Consider the following 15057-nt stretch of genomic DNA (forward strand, 5'->3'; position numbering starts at 1 on the left):
GAAGCCAGAAAATGAAACCTAAACTTATGAAGGTCCAGAGCAGGGTCTTCTAAGGACAGGTATACACTGAGGACACGAGAGAGGACATGTAAGTGAAGTGCAAACGTTTGGGCAACTTCAAGATTCAGATTCCCTATAGGGCAAAGGTCCGCTATAGAGCGACGGGAGGGGGAAAAATAGCTCACTACATCCCCTATTTTTCCTAGCTGCTGCTTCTTTTTACGATGTATTTTAATATTTATTATACATTTACTCTTCTTTGAACAGGAAAAAAATCATTCCTGACTAGGAGCCGGAATCTTGAGGCTTCACCTCTACCTGGTTTAAAAAAAAAACACAAAAAAACCTAAATTCTTTGCTTGTTGAATCATACGTACTGGAAAACCAGCTATCTCTGTCGCTTTATCATTCAGCCTGATGTAAAATGCATGTGCTTTGAGGCCAGCCAGTCCTTGGTTGAAATCAAGACTCAATCACAGGAGCAGGTTATCAGTTTTCTATGCATTTCACCTGTAATCCTCTGAACCCGCCCTTCTCGTTCTTCTCAAACTTGAATGTGCACAAATATCACCTGGGCATCCTGTTAATCTGGGGATTCAGGTTCAGTAGGTCTGGACTGGGACCCGAGATTCTGTATTTCTAATGAGGTTTACACGTGATGTTAACGTGGACCGCTTTTGAGTACAAAAGCTAGAAGCATGGCCCCCGTCATCAATAATCAGCATCACCTGGGAGTTTATTAGACGTGACATGCAAATTACTGGGCCCAACTCCACACTCATTGAATCAGGAACGTGGGGTGAGGCACCCAGCACCCTGTGTTTCAACAAGCCTCCCAAGTGATGTCACTTGTTTTCCAACCCTATTGCAACCCTCCAATCACGGGAGAAGGGGAACTGGGTGTGCTAAATGCTATTGATGCCCAAATCTCAACCCCAGAGATTCCCCTGTAACAGGTGTGGTCCCGGGGTCCGGCTTTCTTAAAGCTCTACCAGATGACTCTAATATACACTAAAATTTGAGAAACCCGTGAGGCCCGTGCTTGAACGTCAACAGGCCTTATTTTCCGCAGGTGCAAGTGTGGCTACTATCCATTCGGATGCCTGCCTTCGCTTCCAGATTTTGGTCCCTCCAGCCAGCCTTAGTCGGGCACGATCCCATTCGATCTCGGGGAGCCCCATCCGCCCCGTGGCCCACGGCCTCTCTTCCGTCGCCGCTGCATCAGCCCCGCGGCTCTCCATCCCGGCACCGCCCGCATCTACGTGGCTCGGGTCTCGGCGGACTCGGCTCTCGGGGGACACTCGGCCGCCGGAGCTGGACGCGCATGCGCCCCGCGCCCGCCAGGCCCCGGCCGGAGTAACGGACTCGAGCTCCCCCCACCGGAAGTGGGCGACGGCGCGTCGGGAGGAGCCGGCGGTAGCGTGGCGGCTGCGGGCTCTGGGCTCCGGCTCCGTGCGGCTCCGTGCGGCTCGCGCTGCCCTCTCGGCGTCATGGCCAAGGCCGCCAACGTGGTGCGGCTGCTCCTGGGCAACACGGTGCTGTGGCTCTCGCTGCTGCGCTCCGGGACGGCCTCCGCGTCCAAGGCGGTGACGGCTCACTTGGCCGCGAAGTGGCCCGAGACCCCGCTGCTGCTGGAAGCCAGGTGGGTGCGGGCTGGACCCTCTGCCGAGCCTGGGGCGGGGAGAGGGCGCTGAGACCCTTGGCGGCCCCTCGGGGCCGTCCTAGCACGCCGCTCCCGGTGCCCCGGTGCCGGACCCGCGGAGCATCACTCCCGCCCTGCTGCCCGGTGCAATGGACTTGTAATTCCTTTTTCCGCCGCGGTTAGTACGTTGCCCTGTCTGCGGTTTTTAAAACTTTGGGACCTTGGTTGAATGCGTTTGAATTTTATTAGCGTTTACGAAAGAAAAAAAAAAAGGAAGAATGGGTGGAGGGTGGCATTTAATGCAAGCACTTCAGTTAACGTGGGCAGTTGTTTTTAGGAAACCGTTCTCCAAGCACCTAGGTAGGCTTTCTTTGGCCAAGACCGCTTCCCATGTTTGAATTCTTTACGAATCCCCTCCATTGGAATGCGTTCATAAGGTATCCTTTACTGAGCAGAAACAAAACTCGTAGCTATTAAATTTTGCTCCTAGTAGTCTGGTAAACAGAATTTGAAAGTTCTCCAGCCAGCAAGAAGTTTTCATGCCAGTTGCTTTTGTCATTTCACCCAAGCAACAGCTTATGGTCCTGACAGAAACCGTCACCCCACATTACATTGCATATGTGAGATACTAAAATAGTTCTTTTTTAACTCAGGTGTAATTGACGTACAACCTCATATCACTTTCAGGTGTACAACATAATGATTTGTTATTTGTAAGTCTTATGAGCACCACAATAAGTCTAGTTAACGAACACCTGGTACCATCCGTAGTTAGTGGGTTTGCCAATAAGTCCTTATGTGTTTTTCCGTAAAATAAAGGACATTTTTCATTCTCACCAATAACTATTGATTTGGATATTTTGAGTATGTCAGCTATCTCCTACTCTTGGCCTCTAGTGGGTAGAGGCCAGGGGTGCTGCTAAACATCTTCCAATGCATAAGACAGCCCCACAGCAAAGGATTATTTGGCCAAAAATGTCAGTAATACCAAGAAACTTCACAAACCACTTTCGACACGTTTAATCAGTCACAGCACCTTCTCCATACATTGATTGCACAAATCTTTTTTTTGCGTTTCAGTTGTGCTTTTAACCTTTTTTGAAATAATAAAGCATAATAACGTCAAAAATGTGTGTATTCTTCCATCTTCAATATTACAATGGTTACACAAAAATTCACCAATTTTGATAAGTTTTTTTAAATGCACACTGATGTGACAGCTGATGCAATACAATCTAACAAAATTGTTTCAAATGAAGTTAAAGACGTCTAAGCGCTGCTAGAGCCATTGTACAGAAAAAACTAAATGAATTTGTTGGCCAACCGAATTCCAGTTCACATTTTTTAAGGAAGCTCCACATTCTTTTTCCATAGTGGCTGCACTAATTTACATTCCCGCCAGCCTTGTGCAAGGGTTCCCTTCCCTCCACATCCTCACCAGCATTTGTGTCTTGTCTTCTCGATGATCGCCATTGTATAACAGGTGCGAGGTGGCATCGAGTTGTGCTTTTGATATGAATTTTCCTGATGATTAGTGAAGCTGAGCACCTTTTCACATCCCTGTTGGCCATCTGTATGTCCCCTTGGGAAAAATGTGTATCAGAGGCTCTATTTTCTAATTGAATTGCTTGGTTTGTTTTGTTTTGATGTTGAGTTGTGTGAAATCTTTATATTTTTAGCTATTAACCCCTAATCAGATACATGATTTGCAAATAGCTTCTCCCATTCAGTGGGTTGCCATTTCATTTTGTTGATGATTTCCTTTGCTGTGTAGCAGTTTTTCAATTTGATGTGATCCCACTGGTTTATTTTTGCTTTTGTTGCCTTTGCTTTTACTATCAAAGCCAAAAAAAAATCCTTGCCAAGACCAGTGGTAAGGAGCTTACCACTAATCTCTGCTACTAAAATGTGAACTTAAGGGGACACGGGTATTTCTTCTTATTCATGTGTATTTTGCCAAAGCACTGTGCATGAAAGAAGGTGCCCAGTAAATACAGCAGGACCCCGAATACCATCGTTTTGTTCAACACTGTTTTGTTATAAAGTTGATGAGAAAAATAACTTCATTCCTGGCTGGGGCCACTGTCTGTGTGGAGTTTGCACATTCTCTGGGGACTCTGGTTTCCCTCTACATCCCGAAGGTGTGCGTGTTAGTTGCATTGGTGTTTCTCCATTGTCCCCATCCGAGGGAGTGTGGGTGGGTGTGAATGTGCCCCGTGACCGAAGGGCCTCCTGCCAGCTTCCAGGAGACCCTTGGCTCCCGCCTGGCTGCCTCAGCTGCCAGGTGAGGCTCTGGCCACCGGGGACCCTGAACTGGAAGAAACAGATTGGAAAATATCTTATTTTTTAATCCATCTTTCTTAAATCTATGTGTAGCTCACATTTATTTCAATGTTAAATGTTAAAAGTGTTTGGGGTCTTTGTTTAGAAGTTTGGTGATGTGTTTGTGACCAGAAATATGTCATTGGAACTTGACTCTCATTTATGGCGATTAAATTGGTTTAGTTATGTGTCATTTCACTTAACGTTGCAGTTTCCAAGAGCTTATGGACAACATTAAGTAAGGGCTCCTTGTATTAGTTCATTAGATGTGCCAAGAGTGCTTCTTACACACACTTGTTTTCCTCAGTGTTCAGTGAGCAGAAGTAGGTGCTCAGTAAAGTTGATTCCGTGGCGTGGGAGAGACCGTATATAAGGTAGTGTATACTTCACACCACCGTCAGAATGACCTCTGTGATACACCTGGCCTGTGGAAACCGGCCTCTGCTTAGATAATTCGGACAGGATGCTCAGTGTTAACCACATGCACCCACTCGTCCTGTTGTATATGTTTTTCTCATATTTTTAATTCAGAAATATTTGCCTGTTTTGAACATGGTCCTATGATGGGTACTGTGTCAGAAACAAGGATGAATGAGGTATGTCACCTGCCTAAAGAAATTTATAATTTGCTAGGGATGATTACAGGCCGATTAGCTAAATTTTTATAATGCGTGTACCATAACTTATATGCTAAACTGCATTCATTGCACTGGTGTTAGTCTTGGTGAAAATTTTGGGGGAATTCTACTTATAATCACTGTATATATATATATTCTTAGTACAGGGGTGTCCAACCTTTTGGTGTCTCTGGGCCACACTGGAAGAAGAAGAGTTGTCTTGGGCCGCACATTAGATACATTGTGACATGTAATCATGCACAAAAAAATCTCAATGTTTTAAGTAAATTCACGATTTTGTGTAGGGCCGCATCATTCTTAGCCACCCTGGGCTGCATCCAGCCGGCAGGTCAGGGGTTGGACCTTCCAGCTTTAGTATGTGTAAAACTCGCTGTGGTAGAATTATTTGTGGAAACATTTCTATTTGGAAGTAAATATTCCACAAGACAAGTAAACAAATTGGAAATGCCAGGTGTTTTTGTTTTGGTTTGTTTTTTTCCTTTTTAAAATTTTGACCAAAGACAATATCTTTTGGGCAGTGAGGAGCTGATGTAGATGACCCCCAGAGATATCTAGTTCTGAGATTCATGCTGAGTTACTGGCGAATCACCCCTGAAAATATTGGGTTCTCTGTGAAAGTCATTTGGCTTTTCCCGTAAGACGGCTCTAGTAGCACTTTGTTGTGCTTACCGTCATTTGAAACAATTTTGATAATTGTATTGTGACAGCTGTCACATCAGCGTGCATTTAAAAAACTTATCAAAATCGGTGAGTATTTGTGTAGCCATTTTAATATTGAAGATGGAAGAAAATAAGCAACATTTTCAGCACATTATGCTTTTTGTTTCAAGAAATGTAAAAATACAACGGAAAAACACACTGAAAGATGTGGGCCGTGCAGGGAGAAGGTGCTGTGCCTGATAGAACGAACATGTCCGAGGTGGTTCCTGAGCTCCGTGCTGAGAGTTCTCACTGGACGGTGCTCCACGGTCGCGCAGACCAGTCGGAGTCGATAGTGAGACGTTCACTGAGAGCTGTCTACCTTCTACCACGTGGGAGACGGACAACATACACAAGATGTCCAATGAAGTTATTGCTGAACATGAAACATGTGTCTTTTGTTTTATGGGGGGGGGGGGCAAAAAAACCATACAGACTTTTTGGCCACCCCAGTAATTCCAGAAGTGCGGAGAGCAGTGGCGGGTACCGATGGAGTAAGTGTCCGTGAGTGTTTTCTTAAGGCGAGTGACCGCCTGGAAGGGTCGGACTTAGCCGGTGAGCTGCGGTGTATGGAAGGGGGCGTGTCCCCGCGGGGGCACCGCGTGTGAGCTGCCCGCAGCTGTTCGGTCCGGTCGGTCGGTGCGGTGTCTCCGTGTCTCCGGTAGGTGCGGTGTCGGGCGCGCGCCCTCCTGTACTTAAGGTTTTCGCCGACCCTGCCCTTTTCAAGTCGCGTCCTGTTGAGTGGTTCAGTTGTTTCATCTGCTTTTAGGGCTGTTTTGTTTTTGCCATCGTAGCTTGGGCACCATTAATAAGCATTATTTTGAATTTACTGCTTTAAGTTCCTGTGCTTGCCATGTTTATGTTGATGGACTAATCCATTTTTTTTTGCATCCTTTTCGTCACTTAGTAACCACTCAGACTCCCAAGAATTAGTTATTCTGCATGTGACTTTGATGTGTTAAATACTTTCCATTTATATTAAGTGTTAGTTGAAGTTTACCAAGGTGAGAGAAAGACATGAGGTGGGCAATAATGAAGAATCCGTACCATCTGTGTGGCGGCTGTCTCCTTTTCTAGTTTAAATGGTTAAATCGAGTTGTTTCAGGTGTCCGGTGCTTTGTTCCGTGTGGGGCTGAATAACCTTTCACTTATTTCATCATTTCCAAAAAGGTGATACGGCTTTGGCCATGTTGTCTTACCTGTTCTCTGTACAAAAGTGAAAGTTTCGTAGGGCTTCCAGGCCAAATACCTAATGCAGTACACCAACTTCCTATTGATTTTTTATTAAGCTATTGTCTGTTTTAAATAATGAAAAGATTGTCGACATAAATAGCTAATTAAATATTATGTGTAACTTTAAAAGTGTTCATAAAGCCAATTTTTGTGAAAAGGTCTTATTTTCATTCCTTTTTTTACCTTTTTCCCTAAACACGTTTTTCATTACTTTTAAATTATGCCTCTTAGTGCTATTTCACATGGAGAAAATAAATTATCCTTATTTTAGTTGTAGCTAATAATGAGGAAAGCCAAAAGTAATTCCTTATGCTGTCCGTTCTGGTCATGATGATGAACTTGTAGTTGAAAATGACACGTCAGGGAAGAATCATCAGTTTGTTCTCTCTCTGCATTGTGGTAAATGGAAACTACTAACTTGACATTAATTTTTGAAGGTTTATGTTTTTTTACCATAAGCTATAATTATTTTCTAAAGTATGGTTTGTAGTATCTAAACCATTTTTTATTTTCATCTATTAACTGAGTACTTTTATTTTTTAATAGTGAATTTTTGGCAGAAGAAAGTAATGAAAAATTTTGGCAGTTTTTGGACACTGTAAAAGAATTAACAATTTATAAGCAAACAGGTACGTGATGTGCATATTTTAACTGGTAAGATTTGTATTTATTTGTACACTGGATCTGATTAATCGCAAAGGTTATGTGTAAATGCTTAATGGGATTAATATATCTGAATATTAAATTTGAAAAGGTGTTTTAGTGAAAATTATTTTGAGCTTTCATTTCCAAAAATGTAAGGCTTTAAAACTGTATTATAGGAAAACTCATATAATTAGCAGTGTTTGCATATTGCATTATAATAAAAAAGAAATAGAAATTGTTTAATTATGACTTTCTTTTTACCTACATTTCTTTGAAATAGTATTAGTTTTTCATTTAGTAATACTGATTTTTTTTTTTTTTTGCCAAAATATTCTTAAGCTCTCCAAGAGACATTTAATAGTATGTGTCAAAAACCAGGGAACCTGCCCTGGCCAGTTGGTTGAAGCATCATCCCATACACCGAAAGGTCGTGGTTTCAATTTCTGGTCGGGGCACGTATCTAGGCTGTGGGTTCAGTCCTTAGCCGGGGAGCGTGTAGGAGGCAACCAGTGGATCATTCTCTCTCACATCAGTGTTTCTCTCTCTTCTCCCCCTTCCTCCCTCTCTAAAAACCAATAAATACATATTTTTAAAAAATTATCAGGGAACCTGTGTACTTTCATTTCACTATTTAGAAAATGGAGCTAGTCATTCCTACTTTATACATGAATATGAAAGTACATATCTACATACACACATACATGTATCTGTAGCATGAACAAGTGTTGACTTGTTTCTTAGGGAAGGTCAGTAGATTTAAGGAACTGAATTTAGGTTTTAGCAGAGGCTAAAGGGTACTTACTGTTACAAAGGATGGTTATTTTCCTGTCTCTACAAAAAATAGAACGAATGATATTAACAGGAATTCCCTCAACAGGGGATATTTTTTAGCCTGTTAGACGTAGAGAAAGTGTCTTACTACGGTAATTAGTTTATGATTTTGTTCCTGAGTAAACTGGAGATAAACAGCAGTTTTGAATGTTGAGTGTCCATTTACTGGAGGCTTGTTTGGCTGCTGTGATGAAGTCCAACAGTTTCGTGATTTCATGAGGTGGGTTTTAGAAAAACAGTCAAGCCTTTAATGGTATTTTAAACTAAAACATTTCCAAAAGCAAGTAATTTGCTTTTTCAAAAAAAAATTTTTACTTCAGTTCATTGTTTAATAGTCATTTGAGTTGTAAGAGAAGCTACGCACTGCTTTAGCTACTGGGAATATAAAGACGAATACATGCGGTGTGTCATTGGGACCTCCATAGTGTTCTGGTGCAGGAGACAGCGAAGTGTGCTGTTCGGTGATGGGCTTTAACAGGGGTGCGTGGCAGCACGTGATGGAAGGTGCCCAGTCGGCGTGTCAGAGACAGGACAGCCTCTGCCACGGCGAATGCAGGGGGTGCGTGTGGGTGACAGGGCTGTGCCAGGCGGTGCAGCGGGGAGGGGAGAAGGAGCAGCCGTGGAATGTACAGAGGAACTGTGACCGACCGCTCCAAGTCTGTTTTCAGATCGTCGGGAGATTGTTGGCTTTGTACTTGTCCTGGTGATTTTAGTTTTGCTAACCGAGGTTAAAAACAGGCTAAAATAATATGTCAGGTTTTCAGGACAGTAAGAAATCCAACACCTCTTTTCCTGGCCCTCACCTGAAATCCTCAGTATATCTGTCCCAAATCTATTGTTCTCTCTACATGCTTTATGCCTTATTGAGGGCCATTTACTCATTAAACAACCGGGAAAATTACTCTTGTAAATTTTGAACTGTCATTTCAAGTGGCTGTGATATATTAGTGTGTTTTTATCCCTAAACGAAACGATGCACCTGGGCAGTCTGGTGGCAGATCATTAAAACGTTGGAATATCAGCTCGGGAATGAACACCCAAGTTCTGCTTCCCGCTCGTACTGTGGGAGGTGTGTGTCAGGGCTGAGCCCTAAGCAGGTCGTGTGAAACAAGAATTGCTGACACTGGCCACCCAATTCTGTTGAGCTCGTTTACGATGCTCAGAGTCCAGGGCACGTGTCACATCATTGCTGACCTCATCAGGTGTGGGAAAGGATGGTAATATCGGGAATTACATATGTTGACAACGATTAGATTCTACAGAATTTGTTTTCAAGACGTTATCCTGAAGGAAACATTTTAAATTCTTGGTTACTTGTAAATTTCTAGGTTGTTGAATGTTCAGGAAACCCTCTAAATATTCTGAGGAATAATTCTGGTGATATACTTAAAGAAATTGTAAAAGTTGAACATTTTAATGCTTTGAGCTTAGGTGCTAGTTTCATGTCATTTAGTGAGAACACTACATTATGTGCCAGCAAATTAAGATCTTTTAGTCATTGAATTGCCTGGTTTTTTGAACATTTTATGTAGTTCTGCCACCGAGTTTTGTATTTGTTTATGCCTCAAGATTCAGGCAGCATGGTTGACCTCACCTGTGTCGTTTTGTGTGGTGAGTGGGAAATGTCAGTGAAGGTTTACCTAACTCTGAAGTCCCTCTTTATTTTTACTTCTTCGTGTGTTCGGCATATAAGAATCCCATTGTCAAAGTCCTTGAAGATTTTAATGGTTTCTTACACTAAAGTTGCTTTTCTATTTATGGAAAAGATTTTCAGAAAATGTTGTGGTATTCCTAACTCAGTTACTTGTAACCGAGAACCAGGTTTGGAGTAGGAAGATGACTGCAGTGTGGGTGTATCACGTTTGAAATGCTTGCGGAATATCCAAGGGAAACTGTCCGGTAAGCTGATGTATGAGTGGGAGACAGGCTGCACAGCTAAAACAGGCGAGGGCTAAAGAGGGGGATTTGGGAGTTAAGAGGGTAGTTGAAGGTTCTAGGGAGAAGGCGTAGCGTGAGAAAACTGCGGGTCCCCAGGGCAGAACCCTGAAAAACACCAGTGCTGAAGGGATAACCAGCGGAAGAAGAGACAGTATTCTAAAGAGCACCTGTGGAGGCAGGTGAAAACCTCGCAGGTGCGATGTCCCGAAAGCCAGGAGACTCTTAAGTGGTAAATGATAGATGTTATCCAATGCTGCAGAGAGAACAAGTAATACAAATATGAAGCTTTTAGCAACAGAGAAATTATCGGTGACATTGACAGAGCCATTTTCCTGGGATAGCAGTCAAAACTGCAGTAGGTTGAGGTGTGAGTAGAGGTTGAGTATGTAGGAATAAATATTAAGTCTTTCAAGATTGACTGTGAAGTCAGATAAATCAGTAGCTGACTGTGGAGGTAGCTTCTGCCTTTTTATTTTTATTTTTTTAAGATGAGAGTGATGTATGTATGTTGCCAGTTGGCAAAACTCAAGTAAAAGGTGAAGTGGCAGATAAAGGAAGAGTATTTATTGAAAGGGCGGCATCATTATCAACAGGGTGGTTGGTGAGCACGGATTTAGTTATTTTAGAACATCTTCTGAAAAAGTCGGATGCATCCATCCTGTAACTGAGATGAACTTGCAGGTGACGCCTACATTACAGACGTTTCCTTTCTCTCCGAATCCTACATCTGTCCCTGTGTCCGAGGCCCCCTTAACAGTGACCTTGACCAAATGTGATGCCTGTTGTCAGGCTCTACTCACATTTCTTCTTGTGGACTCTCCTCTCTGTTTCCATTGGTGACCGACCCCCTGTTGACTGACGTTGTCTTATTTCAGTTATGCTATTCCTTAATTACAGTTTGTATTCAGTGCTTTGTATTCGGGTGTACGGCACAGTGGTCAGACAGTCATGCACTTTATAAAGTGTCCCCTGATATTTTCAGTACCCACCTGGCACCATACATAGTTATTGCAGGATCAGTTGTTAACATACCATCTCTTCTCTGATTTATTTTGTGTTGCTTCTACTGTTGAAGGTGAGTCTAAACACCCATTATTTATTTTCATTTCTGGGTGGGCATGCACCATAAGTGCCAGAGGAATCATTTATGACTAGTTTATTACAAAGGTAGGGGTGAAGGAGCATACCTGTTCCCCTGTGATGACTCTGTAACATCACTGGGTTCGCCACGGCTCTCTCTGTGGGGCACCCCCACGCCTCCCCCACCCCCTCTACCCAGGCGTGTCCTGCTTGCCTCTCTCTCCAGGCTCTGAGGGCCTTTCTTCCTGCTGCAGCTTGTTTCCTGGGCATTTCTTCTGTGGCCCACTTCTCCTACCTCTGTCACCTTCTAAATGCAGTCTTTCTTTAATTGAATTTATTGGGGTGACATTGGTTAAAAAAGTTATATAGGTTTCAGGTGTATAATTCTGTAATACATCATCTGTATTTTGTGTTATGTAGTTTCCATTTCTAGCACCATTTATCCCGACTTCATTCTCCTCTTCCTCCCCTCCCCCACCCTGCCCTCTGACAGCTGTCTGTCTGTTCTGAGTCTCCTTCCGTTTTATCTATTTTGTTCATTAGAGTCCACATATGAGTGAGTTTTTGCTTGTAAAAAAATAAGATTACTGGATTAGCAAAGTATTATTGCCTGGAATGAGGAGACCTGTTCAATTCTTGAATATTAATTCTAGAAATGTATTGAATGCTTATTTTGTATGCCAAGAATAAAAAGTTACAATCAAAAGTCTAGAAAAGATTTCTCTTTTCATAGATTATAGCTTCATGGGAAGGACATCGTTAAACAAATAACTATACAATTAATTTTCGGTTACACTTCTGAAAATCGAACCAGAGATGGTGTCAAGTCCTTTCAGAGCGCACAGCAGGGTCTAGACCTGGGAAGTCAGGGAAAACCCTGTCCAAAACAAGTGACATTTAAGCTGAGGTTTGCCGAACAGGAGTTATCCAGACCTGCACCCGCTGCCCTCCTGCGTGGCATGCCAGAGGGGTGCTGTGCGAAGCCCTGGAGTTGCTAGCCGCCGCCGCCTCTTCTAGATGGTGTCTGTGGGCTCTGCACAGGCGGTAACCAAACGGCGAGTGATCCCCTGGCCACCACCTGATTTTGTTCACAAGCAATCTCTGCCTTCGTCTTTGTATTCTTCAGTAGACATGAGTTTCTACTACTTGATGTGCTGGCTCCAGTGATATCCTTTTGCTCCCAGCTAACATGTATGAGGAATCACTGAGCTTGCTTTACTTCCCACTTAGTTTTCCCTTTGCCGCACTGTTGGCGGGCGGGGTACCGTTCTGCACTGCCAGGGCACGCCGCACCTAATAGGCTTTCGGAAGCCGTAGCTCCTTCATCGGCTCATCTCCGCAGGTAGGTGTGTTCAGAGCCCACCGTCAAGCTTTCTGCTGTCGTGTCTCCAGGCACTTCTCGGTCATGGACAGGCTGCTCTCTAGTCAATGCCTCATAAATATCTCTTGGGAATAACGGCCTCGAGTTCTTCACGTACATAAGTATTTGTGTGAATTTTATACTTCTCTTTTTCACTTTAGAGTCTCCGAGTTTTACCAAAAAATGTTGCAGTGCTGATTGAGTCTTTATTCTTATAGTCACTACTTTTAATTCTGCAGAGTTTTCTCGGATTATAGTTTTTTTTGTTTTTTGTTTTATTCATTAGGACTTAGTCCCTTGATTTTCTGCTTTAGGGTTATAATTATATGTATTTTAGATATCCTTTGCCTGAGTTCTATATCTATCATTTACTCTTAATTTTTTTTGATTTTCTCCTTTTTTAAAAATTTCTGTTTATCTTCCCATGTCACCTGCTTATTCTGTTTCTCTTACTCTGTTTTCTGTGATACCTTTTACACTTTTGTTAATTCTACTTTAGCCTATGTTTTCTAGTGTTTTTTTCTTGTTCTTTCCCCCAGGGGTCTCCAAGAGTTGTGAATGAAGTTGTAGGGCTCACCCTTTTGTGTCTCTGTGATCTTTGGCATGGGCTTAAAGGAGGGAATCTGCATTTCGGGCTAGTCTGTCCCAGACAAGGAGAAGTTTCTCTAGTTCCTTAAGGACTGGTCCAGAGAACTAAAGTGTTCTGGACACTCCAGTTACTCGCAGCTATGTGTACTAAATACCAGTAGAATGTGTTTATACATGTAATTTAAAATTCATTAACAGTCATATTATTAAATTTTTTGTGCTACTCTTAATCTCTTACATGGAAAGTGGGGCCTGTGTCTCGTCCTTGTGTCGTAACCCCACAGCCTCGGAGTGCGTGGGGCTGTGTGTGAGCTTCTCCCAGATAGATTCGAATGGCAAGATTGTTTCCCCCTGGACTTCCGTTGTGTTCTTGGGCTTCACTGGAGGATGTGTATGAAGTGAACGGAAATCTTAGTTTCCGTTTTTCTCTGACACCACCCAAAACCAGACTTAAGATACGAATATGTGATACTAAGTTAGCATTACAGTTCGAGAATGTGCTAATGTGTTGAATGCAAAATACTAACATTCTTTTCTTTTGAACTGTTTTTTTTTCATAGAGTCAGATTATTCTTATTACAACTTAATCCTGAAGAAAGCTGGGCAGTTCTTAGACAATTTACATATCAATCTCTTAAAGTTTGCTTTCTCTATAAGAGCGTACTCACCAGCTGTTCGGATGTTTCAGCAGGTAGGTGAAACTCCCAGGCTGTGTGTGGCAGAGAAGGCGCTGGCCTTGGCATGAGCCTGTCCTCAGTCAGTGAGCGTCTTCCGTTCAGAAGGCCCTGCAGGCTCTCAGTGTCTGCGTCCACTGCTCATCCTTGTATATTGTCATTGGTGTCAGTTATTAAAATATAATTGATGTTATGTAATTTTACATTTATTTGGGATAAGGACATTATGAGAAGTCGCCAGTAAAATTTCCTAGAATGACAACTTTAATTTGATGAAACTTTTCAACAACTTCAAAGCACGTATTTCTACTATGAAGTTTGATTTTGTTAAAATGTTTTATTCTGCCTGCGTAACGATATTTAATTACAGCAATAACTTAATAGTAGTTGATGAGTTATCATAATCAAAGTAATGTGTGAATTTTTTCATCATATTGTAATTATCAACTACTGTAGCTAAATATAATCTTTGAAATCTTAGATTGCCGCTGATGAGCCACCACCAGACGGGTGTGATGCCTTTGTGGTTATCCATAAGAAACACACCTGTAAAATTAATGAGGTGAAAAAGCTGCTGAAGAAGGCTGCTTCAAGGTAAATTAATGATAGCCCGTGGTGAAAGAAGTGGTTAATAACACGTGTTCCTGGAGTGGAGTCATGTGAGTTCTTTATATATTTTGGAGATCAGCAATAAAGTAATTTAAAAAAATAAAATAAAAATCAGAAAAAAAATACTGCTTTGCAAAAAAAAAGTGTGGATCAAAATAACAGCATTTTTTTTATACTACAGAAGTTTAATATTCCAAGACATATATTAAAGTATATGCTCTATATTCAAAAACTAAATGTCTGAGCTGGGAGTCTAAGTCCCTTTCTAAAATATGTAAGTTCCTTCAGTATTTTGTCTTGATTAGCTTTGAATTTCAGAGTATAAATTATACCAAAATACCATAAAATATGAGATATGCTTTATATAAACCATAACCATATAAAACTGTGGATTTATCTGGACTGTATGTCTTTAGCTGTAAACTGAATCTGTACCTTGGGAACAAAAAATTAATAAAAGCAATAACAGGGTTTTTTGTTGTTTTTTTTTTATTTCCAAGTATTGCATACAAATGAGCGTGGGGAGTCGCATGTGTCGCATTCTCGTGGGCCTGTTCTCACCCCCACGGGAGGGGAGGGCCACGGGAACTGGTGCAGACTTGCTGGTGCCCGTCGGCTGTGTGTGCTGTGGTAGCGGAGCCCTTTGTTTCTGACCCAGAAGTCTCCTGCCGGCCTCCACGAAACAGTACATGCAAACTCGTTAGCTTGCAAGTTAGGATGTAATCGCTTCCCCAGCCTGACAGAAGCCATATATATAAAGTATTAGATTTTTTTCTGTGAACCTTAGACACATAATCT

The 15057-nt window shown here is 42.3% G+C and overlaps 1 protein-coding gene across 1 annotated transcript in view; it reads left to right on the top strand.

Annotated features, from left to right (window-relative positions):
* The first annotated feature begins 1215 nt into the window (after positions 1 to 1215).
* UGGT2 (UDP-glucose glycoprotein glucosyltransferase 2) overlaps positions 1216 to 15057 on the top strand; it is a 120289-nt gene continuing 106447 nt past the window's right edge. The window contains exons 1-4 of the mRNA XM_028526663.2: positions 1216 to 1642; positions 7081 to 7163; positions 13537 to 13667; positions 14132 to 14244. Coding sequence (XP_028382464.1) covers positions 1491 to 1642; positions 7081 to 7163; positions 13537 to 13667; positions 14132 to 14244 — 479 coding nt within the window. The 5' untranslated portion in view covers positions 1216 to 1490. The remainder of the gene's footprint in view (positions 1643 to 7080; positions 7164 to 13536; positions 13668 to 14131; positions 14245 to 15057) is intronic.

Source organism: Phyllostomus discolor, chromosome 11 (assembly GCF_004126475.2).
Source record: "Phyllostomus discolor isolate MPI-MPIP mPhyDis1 chromosome 11, mPhyDis1.pri.v3, whole genome shotgun sequence".
Classification (NCBI taxonomy): domain Eukaryota; kingdom Metazoa; phylum Chordata; class Mammalia; order Chiroptera; family Phyllostomidae; genus Phyllostomus; species Phyllostomus discolor.